General features: G+C 48.6%; 1 protein-coding gene across 5 annotated transcripts in view; it reads right to left on the reverse strand.

Moving 5' to 3' along the window:
* Positions 1-2,954: 2,954 nt before the first annotated feature.
* The window catches only part of PSD2 (pleckstrin and Sec7 domain containing 2), an 86,820-nt gene continuing 68,873 nt past the window's right edge, over positions 2,955-20,901 (reverse strand). For all 5 annotated transcript variants that reach the window (XM_049829675.1, XM_049829674.1, XM_049829676.1 and 2 more), the window contains 6 exons: positions 17,353-17,543; positions 16,101-16,171; positions 8,734-8,891; positions 7,509-7,653; positions 6,291-6,434; positions 2,955-4,708 (listed from right to left, as the gene is read on the reverse strand). In XM_049829675.1, the coding sequence (XP_049685632.1) occupies positions 4,502-4,708; positions 6,291-6,434; positions 7,509-7,653; positions 8,734-8,891; positions 16,101-16,171; positions 17,353-17,543 (916 nt within the window). In that variant the 3' untranslated portion in view covers positions 2,955-4,501. The remainder of the gene's footprint in view (positions 4,709-6,290; positions 6,435-7,508; positions 7,654-8,733; positions 8,892-16,100; positions 16,172-17,352; positions 17,544-20,901) is intronic.

The raw sequence follows: 20,901 nt of genomic DNA on the forward strand, positions 1-20,901 counted from the left end.
AGTTCCTGAGGTTGGACCTGTGGCTCAGTCCAACTCAGACCACACTCCCTTGTTCCTGCTCAGTGAGATGAATAGGTGCCCAAAAGTCCCAGCTGAACTCACCTAGTAGGAGAGGGATCTGCTACACACTGGTCTGAGTCAACACCATAGGAATACCAGAGCCATGAGAGAAGTCCCTGGTCCTCACAATGATGCCCATGCTGAAGGCCAGGCTAAGCACACCCACAGCCTGGGCTCCTTCTGCTCCAACACCCCCAGGATGCCCATTGCCTTGGAGCTGACCTGACTGGGTCACAGGCCACCCTTAACATCCATTGCACGTGCTATGGGGACTCCAGCCAGAGAGAGGGCTCAGCACTTCGCCCTGAATAAAGGCATCTCAACACTGATTTCCCAGAAGGTTAAAGGCTAAAGGATCCTGTCCCCCTGCCACAGGGCCCATGTGACCCAACAGCAATGTGTAAAGGAGGTCTTAGATGTCTAGGACTAGGGATAAAGGCAGTAGGGTCAAGTGCTGATTTGGGTGACATTTGCCATGTAACACATGGACACATCGTGTCCCACTTCTGCACAGCCCCAAGCCTTGCTGGATGAAAGCAGCAGTACCGTGCAGCTCTCCACTCTCCTGCTACTCTTGGGACAGGCTGCGACTCCCCATTGCCTTTGGTCCACCAACTTATCTCTTCCAGGAGCTCCTGGAGTGTGGTGAGATGGACAGGAATGGGTTGGAAGCACCTGACCCCCTGGAAGGGACACACATGGGAGGTCACAGAGGGTGAGGATCCTTGGGGAAACCAGCCACATAGATGAGAGATGGGGGGCCTTTGGATTCCCAAAAACAACCCCATCTCCCTGCCTGTCTGTCCTCAGCATCTGTGAGCTGGTGAGCTCTGTTCATAGAGAAGTCCACCCAGGGCTGGGACAGCAGCATCTGCATTACAAGATGGCTGCAGCTCTTGGGCCTCTTTCTGCTGCATTCTGGGCCGGGGTGCAGAGCAATGGTGCAGCCAAACCTTGGGGTGTGCTCGGGGTGTGCAGCTGTTTCACAGCAGGCATTAGCATCACAGTCTGCTCTCTGGGTCCCTCGGAAAGGAGCTGCAAGTTTGCTGAGTGCTGCCCTGTGCAGGGGGATGTTTTACTGCTCCATGGTTTGCATGGAACTGTGATGCTCTGTATCTGCTGAGACACTGCTAGCTCTGAGCTGTGGCAGCCTCATGATTTCTTGTGGTGATTTCTTGTTCAACACACCCCTTGATTCCCATAATTGTGTTCTATATTTGGAGGCAGTTACACTACTTCAATTTTCTCTCCAATTGCCTCTGAAGGAAGCCTATGTCTCTCTCCTTTTTCCCTGTCTAGTTTATTTTTAGACCCCTCATTTCCAGCCATGTGTATTCCTAGGGTTTGGCTGTAAATATTTTATAGCAATTTTCACAGGTGGGGGGAGCCACCAAAGCATCCTGCCAGCTCTGCTCCACATGTATGATGCCTTTGCTGCCCTTCCCAGAGGGGAGGGAATTGTTCTGCTGACACAGATGGGGTGATGCAAGCAGGAGAGGAGCAGGATCCTGGCTTTGGGATTGCAAAGCCTCCACCCCCCAAAAAGTCTCTCTAAAATGAATGTGGTGTCAGGTTGTGTCCAGAAGAAGGGACCTGGCAGGAAGGCCCAGCTGAACCAGCACTGTCAGGGGATGCTGTCTGAGACCCCAAGCAGCCATGCTGCCTGCTGGAGGGCCTGGCACGGACTGGGGATGTGCCAGAAAGCACGTTTGGGTACCTCCAGGAGGAGAAAAAGCTGTGGCTGTTTAATTCCCCTGAGATGCTGCTCTTCTCTCTTAGCTGTGGGTGGCTGAGTCCTTTGTCTCCAGGCAGGGAAAGAGGGATTAAAAAAAGCATTTTCCTCCTGGTCACAAGCTGAGGCTGTGGGCTGGTCAAACAAGGCATTTTGGGTCTTCTCAGTGCCCTCTTGTAGGTAAAATGCTCACCAAATATGCACCCAGATCACTACTTGCACATCAGAGCAAACTGCTGGTTGTCAATAAGCGCAAGTTTAACCCTCTTAGCTGTCTTGCCAAGGGCTGTTTAATGCTGGATGCTACCTCATTCCACATCCATTGGGTGGTGAGTCTCATGGCTCTGAGGCCCTTTCCTGGTGCCCAGAGGAGACGTTCAAGATCCTGCTTTTCCCTGCAACTTACTCCCAACCGAGGATGGCAGACTGGCACCTTCAACATGGGGGACTGAGCTGCTCTTGGTGGCTTCCTCAAACATATCGGAGATGTCACTGCCTACTGGAGAGGATGGTGAGAAAGGACAGGCTGAGGTACATAATATTACCTGGGATTTTGGAGAGCAAGAGTCGGGCCTGGCTTTCCCCCAGGCTTCCCCTCTGTGAGTCTGGGCACCAGACGCTTCATGTGAGTTAACATCATCTTGGAGGTCTTCAGTGCAAGGGATATCTGTACAGTACCTGGCACAGCAAAGCACAGGATGCCTTGGAGAAACAGCCATGACACTCAATGTAGCCATGGGCTCCTCTGGGAACAGATCCCAGAACATCTCCAACCACCAATGCAGATGTTGGTATCTTTCTTCTCCCATAAACCTCTAGGGTGCATGTGGACAGACAGACTTGGGATGCACCAGACAGAGAGAAGAGTTACCTGGATGTGTTCCCAAAGCAGCCCATCTGTCCACAGCTGCCCCACAGGTGAGCCAACCATCCAAAGCACAGGCAGGCCAGTGCTTTCAGCACCCGGGAGGATGGGTGGGCTGGTACCCCACTCATGGAAAGGCATTGCAATTTTCTGGTGCTGTCTGTCCATAGGAACCTGGCTTTCATGCAGCAGGTGCTGATGGACATCTGTGTCAGCCTGGCCATCTAGTGCCATGAAGTCTGGGACCAGTCCAGCACATGGTGGAACTGTACTTCAGACCAATTCTCTTATCAACAGATTCAGCTTTATTGTTATTCTTTTTTACATGATCCTTAGTGCATCATTTCAAATGAACTATCAAACTGTACAAAGAAACAGATAAAAGAAGAGGTGACAAAGTTGGGCAGAGGTTTTTAGTGTCATGAACCATCATGGAAAATAGTAGTCCATAGGCTGTCAAATGCTGAAGGTCCAAATAAATCTTATTTTCTTTGTTTAAAAAATGCTGCAAAATATAAACAATAAATGACTGTAATTAGCAGCTACAAGATCCTTCAAAACTGGAACTTGATTACTGTGAATTCATCTAGCAGAAAGAAAAGCAATTTGAGATAAAGGACCAAACCAAACAGCGAAATAAATAAATAAAGTGTGGGAGGACAGTCATGGCATTGAAATGCAGAGGAATCACTTCTAGCACAACAGTAAATCGTTGGACCACAGACAGCAGAAAGGAACAGAAACACAATTCCCCGCTTAAAAGAGTATAGCATGTGCATTGCAAAATGGAGGAAGTACAACATTGATGGGCAGGTGGAATTGCTCCTGCACACAAAGGTTCAGCTGGATCTGAAGCACGGCTCCAGTTGCGCCTCAAAGCCGAAGTGGCAGACACCATGGATGCTAAATAAGCAGCCACTTGGCCAGTTTGTCTGAACAAGCAGGTACAGGAGAGTGATGTTTCACAGCAAAGCCAGGTGGGCTTTCCATTTCAATAAAAAACAGGAGGAACAAAAAAAAGATACATAGGCTACTGCAATTTTTAAAACATCCTGGTGGGCTGGTCAGACCCTCCATGGTCCCTAGTGTCTTCCCCAGGCAGCTTGCCTTCACTTGCACACTGAGGTTAAAAACCTACATTAAAGTTTCCTTACATATATATATATATATTTATTTATATATATTCATATGTATATATATTCATATGTATATATATATATATAAAAAAAGGATAAGGTGACAGAGGGCACTTCAGGCCTCTCCTGCCATGGGCAGATGACATTCCCACATGCTGTGCTGAAGACATCTCTCGTTCGGTCAGTGACTAGCTCATGACACCCATCCTATCGCGACGTGCTGAACGGTGCTCCTTTTGGGGGAGGGACATGCTCCCTGCCACTCTGTGCCCTTCTCTGGGAGTGCTGGTGGTGTCACAGATGTCATCTCGGCTGAGTTTCCTGCACTGCCAGGAACTGTGGACATGAACCAGTGGGGACTCCAGGAAGAGAAGGAGGAGGAGAGAGAGGGCTAGTGGAGAAAAGAGCAACCTGGCCCTTGGAGAACCAGCATATCCCTTTGTTGTACAGGCTGCGGTAGGAGGGAAAGAAAAGCCACTGGTGCTGTTGGGGATGAAGAAGAGATGGCATGTCTATGATGCTGAAATGCCAGAGCGTTGCCAGAGAGTGTCAACTAAAGCTTCTTTGATTTCTTTCACTAGAGCAATCACCATGTTGTACACGTCTATGGTTTTGCTCATGTAATTTCCTAGGTAAAATTGTGCTCATCGATCTAGTCCAGGAGCGCAAAGCATCGCCGGTTCATCCCCGCTGTGCACGCATTCCTTGTTAAGTGTTCTGCTCTAAAATGTCCTTTTCCACCTTACAGCTGATGGACATGTGCCCTTGGCTCAAGGAAGGGCTTGAATGTGTCTTCCGCAAAGCAATGTCATCAGCTTCCACCTTGAAGAAACTGGTTTCAATTCTCTCTAGGTCATCTGTCCCGACTTTTATCTTCATACACAGCAGGTTGATGTATGTCTCGTAGCGGCTCTTCTGCAGGGAAAGAGGGAACAGAGAGCCTGGGAACAGGGACAGGCCATGGCATGCATGGAAAGCTGAGGCAATGCATCTGCATACTGCAGGAAAACCCATCCTATATTGTCAGGATCCCACTAATCACACCCAACAAGTACTGTTTAACCACAGCACAATGCCTGGTCTACACAAAGCCTGCAAAGACTTATCAACCCATCATTGAAAGGGTTGAGGAGAAAGGGCAGGGTTGTGCAACACTCTCTAGTTGCTGTTATGGATCTTGAGTGCCACTCTGATTGTATAAGGCAGGTACTGGAGGTGAAAACAGACCAACAGATCTGCTCTTTCCTGACTTAGGAGTTCCCCTCAATTGATTCGAATACTTCTGCTTGCCATTGTTTCCTTCCAGTGATTCACTTGTGATTGCTGAGTCGTGCCCCCATTGCTCCTCACAGAGCACAGCATAAAGGGAGGCATCTTCTCTCTGCCTGGCACCTTTATTCCAAGGCTACATGGGACCTCTTTTTATGGACTTGGGTAACACTCATCCTTTCCCCTAACATCTCAGAGGCAGCCTATACTCACTTCTTTGTCAGCACAGAGAAACAAGCATTTCTAGAGCACATCTCATAAGACAGATGAGATGAATTATGCTCTGGAAGTGCCAACTTTTCCTTGCGGAATGAAAAGACAGCCTAAAGAAAATGCTCAGATGGAGACTTCTCTGCAGGCATCCCAAACAAGATGTCTGGAAAACAGGAGGCAGCAGCAAGCCACTATTTGAAGGGTTGGTACAAAGGCAAGGGAACCAGCAGCCAGAAACTGTGGCTTTGGAGAGTCAGGCTGGGTGTTACACAAAAGGGTGGTGCAGCCCTGGTATGCGGAAGGAGGTGGGACATTTCCATCTTTGGAGATTTGTGACTCTGCCACAAAATAACACACTCAGCCTGGGCTAATAGTGGGAATAATCCAAGCTCCTGCTGGAAGCAGGAGTAGAGGCCTCCAGCAGTCCCTTCCCACTGACACCTATGTGGCAGGCATCACAACTTCTGCTCAACTCTCACTGGAACAAAATATCCAATTTCTCCCACAACTAAGTGCTTCTTAGACTTTGCAGAGAGTTTAAACTTAGCTACATGCATCCTCAAAGAGTCTGTAATCAGCTGTAATGCTGGTTTTGGCTTTATTTACAGAAAAGGTTCCAGCAAAACAAGATTAATTCTCCCAGGGATTCCTTCAGCTTTTTATTAATGTTGCTGAAAAAGACTGATGCACACCAAGAACTGAACCACTTCCTTACTTAGGACCTGAGGAAATGTCAAGTTTCAGCACAGTAAAGGAAGATTTTATTTCTCTCATCAGTTTTCCCCTCCTCTGATTAGAAATCACAGAGGAGGAAATGTCCGTTATTTCTTTTTTTAGCTTCAGTGCAAAACAGGGAGGCTTGCTGCCGCCCCAAGACACCCATCCAGCTTGTGAACCCTCTTCCTTCTCTCTCCTTTCACACTCTCTCAGGCTTACAGCATCCACTCTGGAGTTCTTAGTTCTCCTCAATCAACCAAGGTATCATTTATCACAGAAAAGATGGAAGTTCCTTTACCTCAAATATTAGGTAATGTTCTTTGAGTCTGTATTCCTCAGCCTCTTTTGACTTGAGGCTCTTCTCTACAGGATGTAATTTATGCTCTGCTAATTCGTCTGCAATCTGCTTCATTTTATTTTCATGAGACCTCAGCTGTTCCTCCTGCCGAGAGAAGCATGTCAGGTATAAAACGTAGGAGTGCAACACCCAAGTGCACCGCCTATCTGTTGATCTGGGATCTGTCTCCGCAAAGATGTGAGTTTAGCTACTGTGCTGGAGACAAAGGTGTGCAGTACATTTGAAAATTCATCTGATAAAGAGCAGCTGAACAACAGGTATTTGAGTAAGATTAAAACCCATGTATTGCAAGTGCCAAGAGTGGATTTCTCTGGCACATGGGCTTCTTTAGCACCATAAACATGAAATGCTCTGCATCCTTTAACAACCAGGCAGAACCAGAAGTGTCCCAAGAGCTGCTCATCCTGCTCTTTTTTTGAGGTAAAAGTACCCTACCCACCTGGGCTCTGAGAAAGGTGACATCTGGCCACATCTGGTTCAGCAGATAGGAGCTGTATCTCTGCCCTGACATTTCTGGCTGTCCTCCCCTTTGCTGGGAGCCAGTAGCAATGCGTCCCTACTTTCTGGAAGTGCTAAGGCATGTTGGGCTTTCCCTGGACAGTGCAAACAAAAGCTACACTTTGGGTGGCAGCTGCCCATTGCTCTTGGTTAACTGAGCCTTAGGCAGCCATGGACTGGTGCACTGTGCCCCCTTGCTTCCAGAAAACCTTCCCCACCGAGACTCAGACTCCCCCTTTGTCTGTGGTTTTTCGGCTTGAGAAACAACAGGGTGCCACTTCTGAGTGCCAGATTATAAAATAAACCAGGGCTGTTGCCAGCTGTTGTGCTCAGTAGCACCAGCTGTTTTAACTCCAGCCACAGAAAGGTGCTGGGATGTGATGAGCAAAGAGCGATAAGCAAGCCAGAATCAACAACCATACAGGCAGGTATGTGTGCATAAGGTTGCTTTATAGCCATTGCAAAGGAAGTATTGGCCAGACAATCATCCCACAGTCTGTCCAAGTTGCCCACTCCACTCCCCTGTTCCTGCCCTGAGCACCTGAATGTGTCTATCAGGCAGGAGCTGGGGGAGCTGCAGATGGGCTCAGCCTGATCTGCATGCTGAAGGGATGGCTGAGTGCTGGGCACCCCTCCATCTCTCCTTCTCTCACATGTTACCTGGCACAGCTTGGTCATGGACGAGGGCAGGAGCGGGCGGCAGAACTTTTTCATGGAGCAGATTGCAGCTGGGAAGGCTGGGGCAGAGAAAATGGCAGCAACAAGGTTGATTCTGAGGATCCAGGAGAGCATTTCTTCCTTACTTCTGTAATGGAGGAAGGGAGAAGAGAGAGGATGTCTGTAAATGCTCCTGACCCAGGACCAGACAGCTCAGAACAGCCCTGGAGCCACCCACTCTCAGGAGACCCATCAGTGGCCTTTCTTTGAAGCCATTTCTGTGCCACCCTGACTTGTGAACAGAGGAAAACACTGGCCTAATTGGCAACTTTACAGTGCCCTAATGATTTCAAGGCTGTTGTCTGCCTCTTGAAGTGCTGGCAGTCCTGCCTTCCTCATCAGCTGTGACTGCATTCCCTGAGGAGCTGGGGAGAGGCAGCATGGTGAAAAGGGCCAAGGATAGATATCCTACTCTTTGGAGAGTGGAAGGCAAACAACAGAGGTCCCACAGAGTAGGGTGGATCCCTCATTTGTGTCATTCATGGGACACTGCCCAGGGTCGCTCATCAGATCTGTTCAGACACTGCTTCCCCCAGCTTTCAAGTGGGCTTTCACTGCACAAATTCAGATGTCAAGCTTTAGCTTGATGTTAGTACCCCAGCCCAACTTACAGACAATGTCACCTATCTCAGCAGGAAACAAGGAAAACATCAGACAGAAGATGACTCTTGGTGATGACACATGACACTTACTAGCAGAGCAACTTTCCTCTGCAATGGACTAAGGAAGAAAGAAGATCTAGCCTGGCTGGGGAGACTTCTTTAATGAGCTTTGACAGTTTCACCATCAAAAGCTGACAAGAGCAACCTTCAGCTCCCTAGTTCAATGTACCACATAGATTTTCTCCCTTCCACAGACTGACAATAGAAGTTAGTAAGGTGAGCCCTTTACTCGGCCCTTTACATTCCAGCCCACCTTGGTGACAGATGAAAAAGGACCTCCAGGACTGACACACAGCTACCAAGAGTGACAGGTAGAAACTGACTCCCTGATCAAGTCCTTTGCAGAGCCCTACAGACCTCACCCTTAACCCTCCTGCTCAGCACCTTCCTTCCCCCCCCGATTTTTCCCCTAATGTGTGTGTTGATCTGGCCAGGTTGGAGGGAGTCTGGTGGTGGCTGGAGGCCAGGCTGCTGGTCCAGGGTCTGCGGGAAGAGCTGGTACTTACGGGGCCTGGAAGAGGAAGACTCTCCAGTCAGCCGTCTTCAGCTTGAGCACATTGGACTTCTTGCTGTAGTCAGAGGCTTTCGTGGCTAAGGCGTGGTGCACACGGATGGCATTTTTCAGATCCACTTCAGAGAGGTCTTTGTCAGGTTTATATTCATCCTGTGAAGAGGAACGTTAATTGGATAATGACTACACTAACATTTGCGGGCTACTTTAATGAACCTGCCTTTGTCTCTGTGCTATAATCACAGAGTGCTGAGACCAGGAAAAGCACTGCTTTGTACAGTAAATGCTAGGAGCTGATAATGATAATAATTAACATCTGGCAACTTCTTCCATCATTAAGTTCACTGGGAAGATGTGAAGAAGGAGATGAAAGTTTTAAATGTAATTATCAATAGTTATCTCTAACACGGCACAAGCCTGGGGCTCTGGGGGAAGGCGCAAGACAGGGCCAGGTTTGCAGAACTTCACGGATTGCACAGAGCTCAAGCCGGGATGCAACTCCCAGTCATTGGCAGGTATTAGTGAGCGCCTGCTGCAGCTTTGTGTGGTGGAGGATCTAGGCTCAGGTTTTGCACTGTCTTGGGCAGCCCTGGAACAGCAGCATTCCTGCAGCCAGTACATCTCTGTGCAGGTGTGAGTCTAGCTGGGCAGTTGTCAGACTGAGTGTGGCCCACCTGAACCATGCTTGGTCTCTCATTAGTATGTTTGCCCCTTTGGCATGGTCTCTCATGTAATTCATTAGACTGGCACTTGCAAATTGCAGCAACATTCCCTGTATTCCTGCTTTAGTTTCTCCAATGAAGGACAATTTCACACAAGTAGGGAATGTAGCAATAACTATATATGTATATTTTTTATAAACAGATAGAAAATGCCAAACATGGGATTCTAAAAGGATGATCTTGGCACAGCACTTGTTAGGAAAAAAAGGAATTCAATCAATCCTGTGTTTACCCTTTGCTTTCCCAGTGACTGAGCTCTCAGCCAGCTAAAGTGATACCATCCCTCTCACTCTGCACCCTTGCCAGCTCAACAGCTGGTCCAGCCGGGTGGTGGGATGGAAGGATGGACAGATGGATGGATGCATGCACACATAGATAGGTGAATATAAGAAAACCTGGCCCTGGCTAAAACAAACCACCACCCCACCACCCCGACCATGTTAGACGCCATGTCAAGACAGGGTGTCCCTGGAAGGGCCTCCCTTGCCCTGCTGATTACAGTGCAAACCTACAGGACTAATTTGCCCTTATGTTTTAGTTTCCTTGACTGTCCTTGGCTGTCAGCACAGGGGCAGCTCTGTCCAATGGTGGTGGTCTATGTCTCCCAGCCCTTCCTTAGCTTTTAAGCTAGAGCTTGGTCTGTTGTGCAAATTTGCAAAAAGATGTTTTTTTCCTCTGTCCTGGTGGTACAAATCCAGCCATTCAGGGAAAAGCCATGCTACAGTCTCCTGGTTGCTAACCCTGGTCAGTAAGGCTGTTCTCTGGTGTAGGGTCAGAAAGGTCTCCCCTCTGTTGCCCTTCAGAGCCCAGGGGCCAGCACTCCCCAGCCCATAGATGTGGGTCACCCAGACCTTTGCTCCTGATGGGAAATAAGCTTCTGAAGCATTTTCTTCCCTCCTTTTTTGAAGCAATCATCCTATCTGGGACAGTGGTTACCATACTGTGTTCACTAGCATGTGATACTTGGCCTTGTGCAAAAGAAATGCCATGGGCCCCAGAGCCCAGAAATGTCTGGCATGGGCTTCTGGCTCATGCAACTTCCTTCTTAGGGTGAACCCCAGAGAAAAGCCCTGGCTTTGCAGGAGAGGAACGGGTGGGTGCTGCAGGCACCCTGCGTTCAGGATGGCATTCAGATGGGCTACACCACAGGGCAGTATAGATGACCTTTCCACAGTGGGGATTTCACTAGGCAGAGGAATGGGCTGTTAGCCTTTTAACAAAGAAAAACACGTGCTTTGCCTTATGAGGACCTAATACGTTACCCCACTTGGAGAGAAATAGTTGCTTGAGGAAGACATTGCTACTCAGGCGTCATACACTGTAGAGACTTCCAACTCTAGATGTTTTTCAAGGCTGAACCTCTTTGGATCTGAATAAATCTGGCTGTGATGCCCATGATCTCTTATTTCAAGATAAGTTTTCTGAAAATACTGTGCAAATAGCTAGGCTTAATGGCACGTGACAAGGAGAAACTGCCATGGTTGTAAACCGGTTTGATTAATGCAGATCTTCGCCTTGAATGGTATTATCGTGTATTGCCTCTACTGATTTCAGGCTCACAGGCATCAATGTAGCTGTAAGGAAAAGCCAAATCTTCTTTTTCTAACACTGGGGTCAGTAAATCAGTGTAAGGTTCAATCAAGCAGGTTCTCTCTACCTTCTGCCTCCCTGCTGGTGGAAACAGGCTGTATTTGCAGGAGTGCATGGTGCTGGAGGTTCACTTCTGCATTGGCTGGCTCTGCCAGGAAGTTCATTTTAATGCCTGTGCTGCAGTACTCATGATGATATGTACTGCTGCCGATACTGGGACACCTCTAGGTGGTCTTAAACAGGTAGCCTCCGCAAACAGCTCCAAGGCTGCATGATGCCACATACACATGGCTGGAGCTGTCACAGTGCCCAGCACTTACACCGTAATGTAGGCTACACTGCGTAGCCTTCCCCTGGAGAATAATCCCATTGCCCTTCAGCAAAGCATGTTAGCTCTGCTACAAATCTTCCAGCAGCTTCTCTACATTTTGCCTCACTCCCTTTCTGAGCTTTGATGTAAGTTTAAGTGTGTGCATAAACTTCTGCTGAGGAAGAGATGTGTCCAAAAACATAATAGTAACACAGACGCTTTCAGTGAAGGAATTCTGGTTTAAATCTCAATGAAACTCATTTATACTAAAACAAAAGCAGTATCATATTTGGAGGAACTTCAGGCAGTGGTTAGTCCATGCTATAGTACTGCTAACCTTACTCTCACCTTTTTCATGGTGTTATCCTGCCATACATTTCCTTGCAAAGGGGTTAATTTGGTATCACAGGGTTGTTGAATTTTTGTCTTATGTGTCCTGCACTGTTCACACAGGTACTTGTCACTGGGAAATGGGTAAGGTATGCTATGCCACACCCTTCCAGTTACACTTAGCCCCCAGCCCTAGAATGGTGACATGTTTATTTTTCCCTCAATTCTCCAGGTGTAGGATGGTGGGGGTCAGCAATTTTCAGGGTCTGTTTTGGGGCTATCTTCTGCAGGAATTGAGCACAAGTGTGGATGGTTTTTTTCGGAATCCCTCTAAATTAATTTAATTCACTTTCAGTTTTTAACGTTGATGGTATAGACAGACTCCCCATTCATGTGCCTCTCCTGCCCGCACAAAGGCTCTGCTTAAACATGCACAACCACCCCCTTGTCGGGGCTTAGTTTCTGCCATGGCAGAGCTCTGTGGCGTCTTTGGTTCACTCTTCTGATACCAGCTCTCCCATACTGCCCACTTCTGTGACCAGGTGGTGGGAGATCCACAACTGAAATGAGCTCCCCAGCTCAAAGCTTGTTTTTTCAAGAAAAGGCATCGATCTCTTGGGCCTGCCTTCATAGGGCACCTGGATGGGGTGAGAGAGGCCAGTGTATTGGTCCTGCTGCCCTCTCCTCTGGACTCAGCACCAGCCCTGAGCAGTGATGTGAATATGGACATGGAGATACAGACATTTCTCATGCTCTGGCTTGTGAGTGGGTTTTCCTCTTTTTCCTTTTCTTCAGCTCACATCTACCAGCCTAAAGAAACCATTTAATGAGGAAAAGTAACCACTGCGCCCTTTTCAGTCTGGTCATGAACTTGGCGCTCCAAGTAGCACTACCATGGTAAGGGCCTGCCTGCATGGCACAGCATCCATGGCTCAGGGCTGTGCTGAGAACTCCTTCATGGTTGGGGGCTGCAAGGGCAGACCCTGTGGGAAGACCTGCACCCTTTCCAGTACTTCCATATAAAAGCATTGCATGCTTCATAGCTCTCCATCATTCCTCTCAACACCCCTCTATGTGTGGTGATTAAGGGTTATTATCCCCATTTCACAGAGGTGAAGTAAGTTGCCAAAGGCCATGGAGTGAGTCAATGCCCAGTGCAGATTAGAGCGCAGGAGAGGTGTGCCCTGCTCCCAAACCTGCATTTCTTCCTGAAGACTGTGCTGCATCCCTTTAGGGGATCAAGCAATTGCTTCAGCAGACTATGCTAGAACACGCTAATCCAGCAATTAACACTGGCGAGTCAATGACATGTGACATCTCTACATCAGCAGGTTTATGGCTGCTGCCTGAATTGCTTCTAACAGACTGACTTCTACCTGTCGGGGGATGCAACAAGTCTACGGAATTCCTGACAGTTCGAGAACAGCGCGACCTTGAGCAGCTTGTAGTATATCCTTGAGAAGTCTGGAAAGATCCGAGAAGACCAGTATGAAAACAAGATAGTGATAAGAAGAACCGTCCTGACAAACTCACCAATCATGAATTGTTAGTTACTAACTAAGCCAATCATATACTAACACATATTCTGAAGAAGGGGATAAAAAGGTGTGTTAGAACAATAAAGTAGCCATTTTGCGTGATCTATTACTTGTCGTGTCCGTCTCTACCGCGACATCTACCTGTCCACCCACCTACCCATTCTTCTGCCTATCTTATGTCCACGTCTCTGTGTATCTGGCCTTTCCTCCTTTCTACACACCTACCTCCCCAGGGCTTCCTTCCCGCCTCCTTCCCTAACTCTCTCACTCTTATGTGTACTCAACTTGCTCCCCAAAATGAAATTGAGAAGAGTTTCCTATTAAACTTCAGGTAATTTCTTATTAAAGCCTAGATCCTTGGTGTGGTCTGAGCAAAAAACTGGAACAGGCTGAACCTGTGCTCCATGGCATCAGGTGAGCCTGGAAGCAGGTACTTTCTCCTCTATCTTCACATCAGAAAATCTCTTCCCAGTGATTTGTGCTCAAGCCAGCTTCTATCTTATGTTTATCTGCAGGCATCTTCCACTGAGAGCTTGGGAGGCTGCACACCATTTCCTTCCTGTATTGTGCAACTCTCTTGTTCTGCAAACCACCCCATAGGCAAGAAATTGCACTAAGAATCGACAGGGCAAATGGATGTTTATCCACACTCTGTTGTGGTGCTGGGAATATTTGGAAGTGGCACGGCAAGGACTTTGTCTTTGTGGTCTCATCCTTCTGTCCGGTCTCTGCAAGCCTGGTGATAGACACTGTCTACAGCCAAACCCAGCCCAAGGAATCCTCTGAAGAGGACCATATACAGTCTGGCAGCAGCTCAAGACTAAGAAACCCCTCTTTGCCCAAATCCTTTGCCCAAGCATTCCTCAGGTTAATTTTTGTTGTTGTTCCAAATGCTACTTCCTTGGGGCACCCTTGGCAATTCCAGTCCCTCCTGCTAATTACACATCAGTCACGGCTGTTATTTATCAGACATTTTCATAACCTAGCCAGATCTTAGGTGTTTTTCTTCTTCAGTCTTTTTTCGTAAAGAAAGCCCTCAGTCTCTTAACCATTTGCTCCTGAAGGTCATCTAGACAAGAACATTGGCCTTCTAACTGCCACATCAATCTCATCCTCACTCTCTTTTTAAATTCTAAACACCTAGTAGTAACATAATGAACTAACAATCTGGCTGGTTATTGCTGCTAGCCTTGTACAGCAGAGAAAACCCAACCCCTCTGCCCCATCAGCAGCAATGACACTTAGTGTTGGCTTCATGGCTTCTTCTAGTGGTGTCCAAGCAGTCAAGAAAATCTTCACTAATCTGGATTCTGGTCCAGCACAGGAAGAAAATTCTGTCCTGAAAGTGTATTTCATTCCAGATATATACCCCCTCAACAGACTCATCCCAAGAGACATGCCCTAGAAGTCCTTGGTGAAAAATTCATTTAGATCTAAATTGTTCCTGTGATTTTGATGAAATTGTGGGGGTTTTTTTCCATAGAAAAACTGTCATAAAATTAAATGTTGATGGTAGCGCTGTACAAGTTAAATCCTCATGCATCACCCATGGTCAGCATGAGGACCTCTTCAGTGGACCCTTTGTGGAGACTTTTAACAAGACAAGAGACTGAGATGTAAGAGTGCCACTGACCTGAAGAATGCCACACTTAGAGGGCTGGAGATCTGGGCTCTCCTGTATGCTGCAGCTTCCCTCAGCTGCAGGAGAGAGTGGCAAGGCTGTAAAAATACCACTTGGCTAAGAGCAACCCATACTGTAAATTACGATTGGCTGCTGCCAGATTTCTGTTGGCTTTGTGACATGTGCCATAGAATCTGGCAAAACACGAGAATCATTGGGGTGTGCTACGAGCTCTGAGTCATAATTCCATGCTGCCCTGAGGATCTTTCTGCCTTTCTTATATAATCCAATGTTTGTTTACTGACGTTGCTTTGGAGATAATGCTGCAATACATAGAAACATCTACCCACAGGGAGTGCTGTTCCAGCAAGGTGAGTTCAATGGGTTACTGCACAGCATGTGCTACTAAGGTAGTTCAGACCTAGTTCAGTGGGTTATGTTGTTGCATGATGAACAGACATTTGGCATCCCTGGCTGGCTCACACTGACATTCAAGTGAGCCCCTATCCAGGCTCCTTGGATTTTCCCACAGAATAGACTATCCATGGAAATCCTCGTAGCATCCAAGTGTCTTGAAAGGCAGAGAGCTGAATGCTATAGCATTCAGGGAAGCCCTTCCATGGTGACTTTGCCTCCCATGAGGACCTGGGATTCATACTTGTGTTGACTAGAGGTGGCTACAGAACAAACAGAGATGAAGAGAGGCAGAAAGTGTCACTTGGCAACCCATGGAAGGACCCAGCTCAGCAAGGTCCTGAAGGAGAAGAGAAACTTTAAGCATGGTCCACACCAGACTCAGTGAAGCTCCTCTTAATCAGATCTATGTCAGCAAATAAAACAATAGGCAGGATAAGACTGGTCTGATGCTCCACCTCTTCAGCTTCCTATTGCATGTCTCTCCAACATCCTATTTCACCTATTCCGTATCACTTGTTCATTCATCCTCCCCAACAGCTCCTACTTGCTGGGACACTTCTGCAGAAATCTTGCCTCAATATTCCCTCTTTCATACTTCTTCTGTATAGCCCTCTTTTCAGGATGTGAATAGTGCCCTTAGCATGAACACCACCACCAAAGATGATGGCATCCTCCAGTTCTGTATACTGGTCTCTGGAGGTGCTCTGTAGATGTGCATGCATGCATTAGGACATGGATTCACCTCTACTTGCATCTATGGGTCTCCTGCTTAGGACAGCATGACTCTTTTGGAGACAGCATGAAACAGCATATGGGATAGTCCACCATGGTTACCTTTTGCAAATAAAGGATGGTCCCTTTAAGCACAGCATAAAATTTCTTCCAACCTCTTCTTCCTCTGGGAGCTAAAAAAGGAAGAACATTTAATTATATATGTCTGCTTCTGCCAGTGCTGCTTGACCTTCACATTTCTGGCAAAACCAACCCTTCTCCTGACACAACAGAGGCATGCAGTGATGCCCAGAGCTCACACCTCCAAGCTATTGCTTATGAGTGGCTTGTCTGCAGGGACATGTGTTTGAGAGGCATGGGCTGGGACATGCAGCCTCCCAGCAGGAACACAAGCAGGTCAAAACCAGAGATGAGTTGGTATAGGGGTACCAGTGGACACGTGCAGGAAATGCCTGCTCCTCCAAACCCAGGTTCATGTTCCTTGGACTAAATGCTTGAGGAGCAGAGGCATTCCCTGAGCTCCTCTGCTTCAGATGAGTTAGGCAGACATACCCTGGATAAGGCAGCTTCTGTTCCACTGAGGAGGGAGCATTAACACCAGCCGTCTTGATGGACTTGAGGGCAGAGAGCTTGCTGGAAGCTGGAGAGGGGTGGGAGGTGAGGGGAGCCATCTACATCACCACAAGACAGCTAATCCTCCAGGCATGGGCTATTAAGAAAGTGCTGGAAGCAAGGGAGGCCTTTGGTGGTAATCTGTACTCAAGACTTTTAATCAGCTGCAGTGACTGGGCCAATCATATCAGTTAGCAAAAGGGGTTATCCAAGGTTTCATTAATTTCTGCCCAAATATATTTTCCTTTACCTTTTCTGTAATCCCACATGCTGACAGCAGAGCTAGGAAGCATCCTGTTGCCCAGCCAGCACATGGCAGCTGTTTCCAGCACATGGCAGAATATGGACAGGAACAAAGCTTCAAAGACCAGACTGTCCCCAAGGTCAGGGCTGGGGTGGACAACTGCTGTGGAACCACCCTCACCCCATTGCTCAGAGTGTGGGATTCAGGATTATGCCCATGAACAGGATGGAAGACCAGGTCTATCTGTGTGGGACAGGCACTGTTAGTTTCCTTGGCAGTGAGAAGGGAAGACTGAGGCCTCCTGAAAACAGTCATGTCTATAAATGCCTCAAAACACCCTCCTTTCCCTCTGCCCTGGCACTCATGTATCTAGGGATCTCTCTTGTGTTCCCTGGGATGCAGTGAGGAAATGCCTTCAGCAGGAGAGCCAGAGAGAAGGCTAGGGCAAGTTTCTGGTACTGCCTGGGGCACATCTCCTCCTGTCCCATTAACACGTACTTCTCTTCCCATCCATGTCTGCATGGGTTTTACGTGTGAGGACACCGTGCTTGTAGGTGACTGCGTTCAGCGCTTGGGGGATGTCCAGGAAGGGGTTGCTGCTGTCAACAATCCTTGTCACTTTCTTCGCACTGGCTCCGAATTTGTCATCTACCAGCTCCGAGAGTGATTTCCTCAACTCGTCCTCATCACTTGGAAACAAAGTCAGAGAAGAGATTGAGTGGAGGACATGTGGGTTGGGTCACAGTGTGCACTATCTGCTTTGGTTTTAAAGAGAGTTATTTATTACAAGGCTAGTCAGAGAAAGAAAATGAAAGGAGATGCAGGGACTGTAACACACAGAGTGTGCCAACGGTGGTGACCTGGACATAGCTGGGAGGAGCATGGGTGGCAGGTAACTGTCCCAGTAGTTCCACTGTGAGGTTACTCAAAACAGGTAAGGGAGTGGGTGCTTGTCTGAACACCAGGGAACAGCAGACACACCATTTCTGAGGACTACAAGCATTTCACAGGGACATTCTCCAATTTTGTGCCCTAAAATCAGAGCTTAAGGAGGTCTTTTGCTGCAGACCAGGTATCACTGGGGTTTCTCAACCTCTGAGAGGCAGTCCCTAGGGCCTCCTAGGTGCTGAAGGAGCTTGAGGAATGTCCTCTGCATCTCTAAGGAGCAAAAGCTCTGCAGACATTAGGGAGATGGGCCACTTGATCAAAAAAATCTCAAACCCTGGAATAGGTTATACATCAGCTCCCCATTTGTGTCCTCAGGGTGGGTCAGCAGAGAGCAAAAAGAGCTTGTCATTTCCATAAAAACTGCTTCTTCTCACAGATCTCCTGGTCCTGGACCCAGGGCAGCACAGGCTGAGCAGCTTATGGAAGTGTCCACTGACTCCACCAAGCCTGCCTCTTCCTGGTTGGAGTAAAACATACTCTGGCAAATAGCAACTAGAACTTGTATGGGAAGTGATATTTCCCAGTGTCCCTGGGACATTAAGGAGGGAGAGCAAACAGGGAATTTCTGCCCTGTGTGATACATGTCAATGTCTAAATGGTATGAGTGGTCACCTTAGGTTGCAGATTAGATTGGGACCTCAGCTGAGGAGTGACTCAGGGATGAATCCACTAGCTGGGATGTAAGCAGTAAAAAACCACACTTCCCCACCTGCAGCAAGTACATGGCCAAAGCATCAGACACCTCTTGGAAGAAAAGGATGGTTTCTCAGCCCTCAGCACCCACAGGAGTCCTGAGGCTTAGGCAGAGCCCAGACACTGCACATGGGTGGGGAGTTAGTGGGGCTCAGTTCTCTGAGCTGCACCCTCTGAGCTCCTGCTTGCTGGTGGTCATATACCTGCCTGTCCAGTTGGGCTTTGTGAGCAAGGGCATTTCATTCCCTGGGATGGGCAAGGACAGAAGGCAGAAGCAAGCAGGGAGAAGAGGGTCTCGCCTGTGTAAGATTACAACTCAGTGCCACATCTCTGAAAGAAAAACAGGTACCCCCATGTCAGGGAGCATCTGTCCCACAGCAGAGGAGCTGAGAGGTATCTCGTGTTGCAGCCTGTCCATCTGCACCCAAGCAGGAAACCCTGCAGCAAGGCAGGTCCCAGATCAGTGTGGGGTGAATGAGGGTGTGCAAGGATACAAGTGGGGTGGGTGGAGGAGGGCAGGAGGGGGGCTAGATGCTGCTGACTGGAACTGCACCACTGCAGCAGGACATTGCGGGGGGCTGACATCCCTCGGATGTGCTCAAGCCAGGGAGCATGTGCTGGCAGGCATTGTGTAACCACTGCCCGCATCCAGCGAGGAGATGCACTTCTGCTGAACTCCTCTTATGTAAACTGTCCCACCGGCACCTTCTGCAGAGCTGCAGGGCTCCCTCTCGCGACTATGTCCACCCGCTGATGCGGCCTTTACTGCAGAGCTGGCATTGCTGCTTTCCTCTCACATAGATGCCACGCAAATTTTTTTTTAAAGTGAAACCGATGCTACGTGACCCACTAAGAAACCACTGCCCTTCCAGGGCCACCGGCTGGCTGTGTCCTTTCCAAAGGAGACACTGGCCCACAGTGAGCACTGCTGCCATTGGGGGCATGGCTGGCAATGGAGGCTCCTGCTCTGCAAAGCTTGACCCAGGTAGTTGGGGAGGGAGGTAGGATCAAACTGTCTCCAGACACTTTTCTGGCCAGGACAATATGAGGAGAAGAGCAGGTGATAGTGCTAATAGTCCAGAACACCCTGCTCAGTTCCACAACCCTCTGGAGACAAGAGAGATGTGAGGGGAGGGGAGAGAGGAGAGAGGAGAGAGGAGAGACAAGAGAGGAGAGAGGAGAGGAGAGGAGAGGAGAGGAGAGGAGAGGAGAGGAGAGGAGAGGAGAGGAGAGGAGAGGAGAGGAGAGGAGAGGAGAGGAGAGGAGAGGAGAGGAGAGGAGAGGAGAGGAGAGGAGAGGAGAGGAGAGGAGAGGAGAGGAGAGGAGAGGAGAGGAGAGGAGAGAAAAGAAAAGAAATGTCCACTGTGTTAGCCTAAGGCCCCAGGTCTGTCATGGGCTTCCCCACAGCAGTGATGGGGAGGCTTTGGGGCTGGGGAGCACAGCACACCCCTTGCTGAGGGTCCTGGCCTGTGTTCTGGGCAGGGGGTGGGTAAGCAGAGCAAGGGAAGAAGGGCTGAGGAAGGTGCTGCATGAACCTGTCACGGAGGCCACCATGCTAGCTGTTCCCAGACTTGTTTCAGAGTAACAAATGATGATCTGGAGGAGACAGAGTGCATCTCATCGAGTTTGTGGACAACATAAAAATGAGAAGTACAGGGCCACCGCTCAGAGGGACAGGAGCCTCACCAAATGCAACACCCTAGTACTGCACTGGTCCTGAAGGAGGGTTGGCAGGGGCTGACTGGCTGGGCAGCAGCTCTGCAGAAAAGGCCCTGGCGCTCCTGGTGAACAGCAAGATGAACAGAAGCCAGCCAGTGTGTCCTGGCAGAGAGGCCAAGAGCATTCTGGGCTGTGTAACAGCGGCACAGTGAGGAGGCTAAGAGAACTGATCATCCTCCTCTACTCTGCACTCAACATCATATCTTGATACAGCAAACAGTACTGGGCCCCCAATACAGGAAAGGGCATCAACAAGGAGAGAGTTCAGCAGAGGCCACTAAGATGCCTGGGGACTGGAGCACTTGCTATGTAAGAAGTGGCTAAGGGAACTGCTCTTGTTCAACCTAGAGAAGAGATGAGTTTGGGGGACCTCATGGCAGCCTTCCAATATGTGTGAGGAGGTTATCGAGGGGACAAAGCCAGGTCCTTCACTATGGTGCATGACAGGAGGACAAGAGACAGTGGGCATAAGTCAAAACAACAGTGGTTTCGAATGGATAAGAAAAAAATATCACTCTCAGAATAATTAAGCATTGGTTCACGGATCCAGCGGGGCTGTGGGTTCTCTATCCTTGGAGCTTTTCAGGATCAAACTGAACAAAGCCCTGAGCATCCTGGTCTGAATTCAGTGTTGACCATACTTCGAGGAGGAAGCTGGACTGGAGATCTCGCAAGGTCCCTTCCTGC

Source organism: Accipiter gentilis, chromosome 26 (genome assembly GCF_929443795.1).
Source record: "Accipiter gentilis chromosome 26, bAccGen1.1, whole genome shotgun sequence".
Classification (NCBI taxonomy): Eukaryota; Metazoa; Chordata; class Aves; order Accipitriformes; family Accipitridae; genus Astur; species Astur gentilis.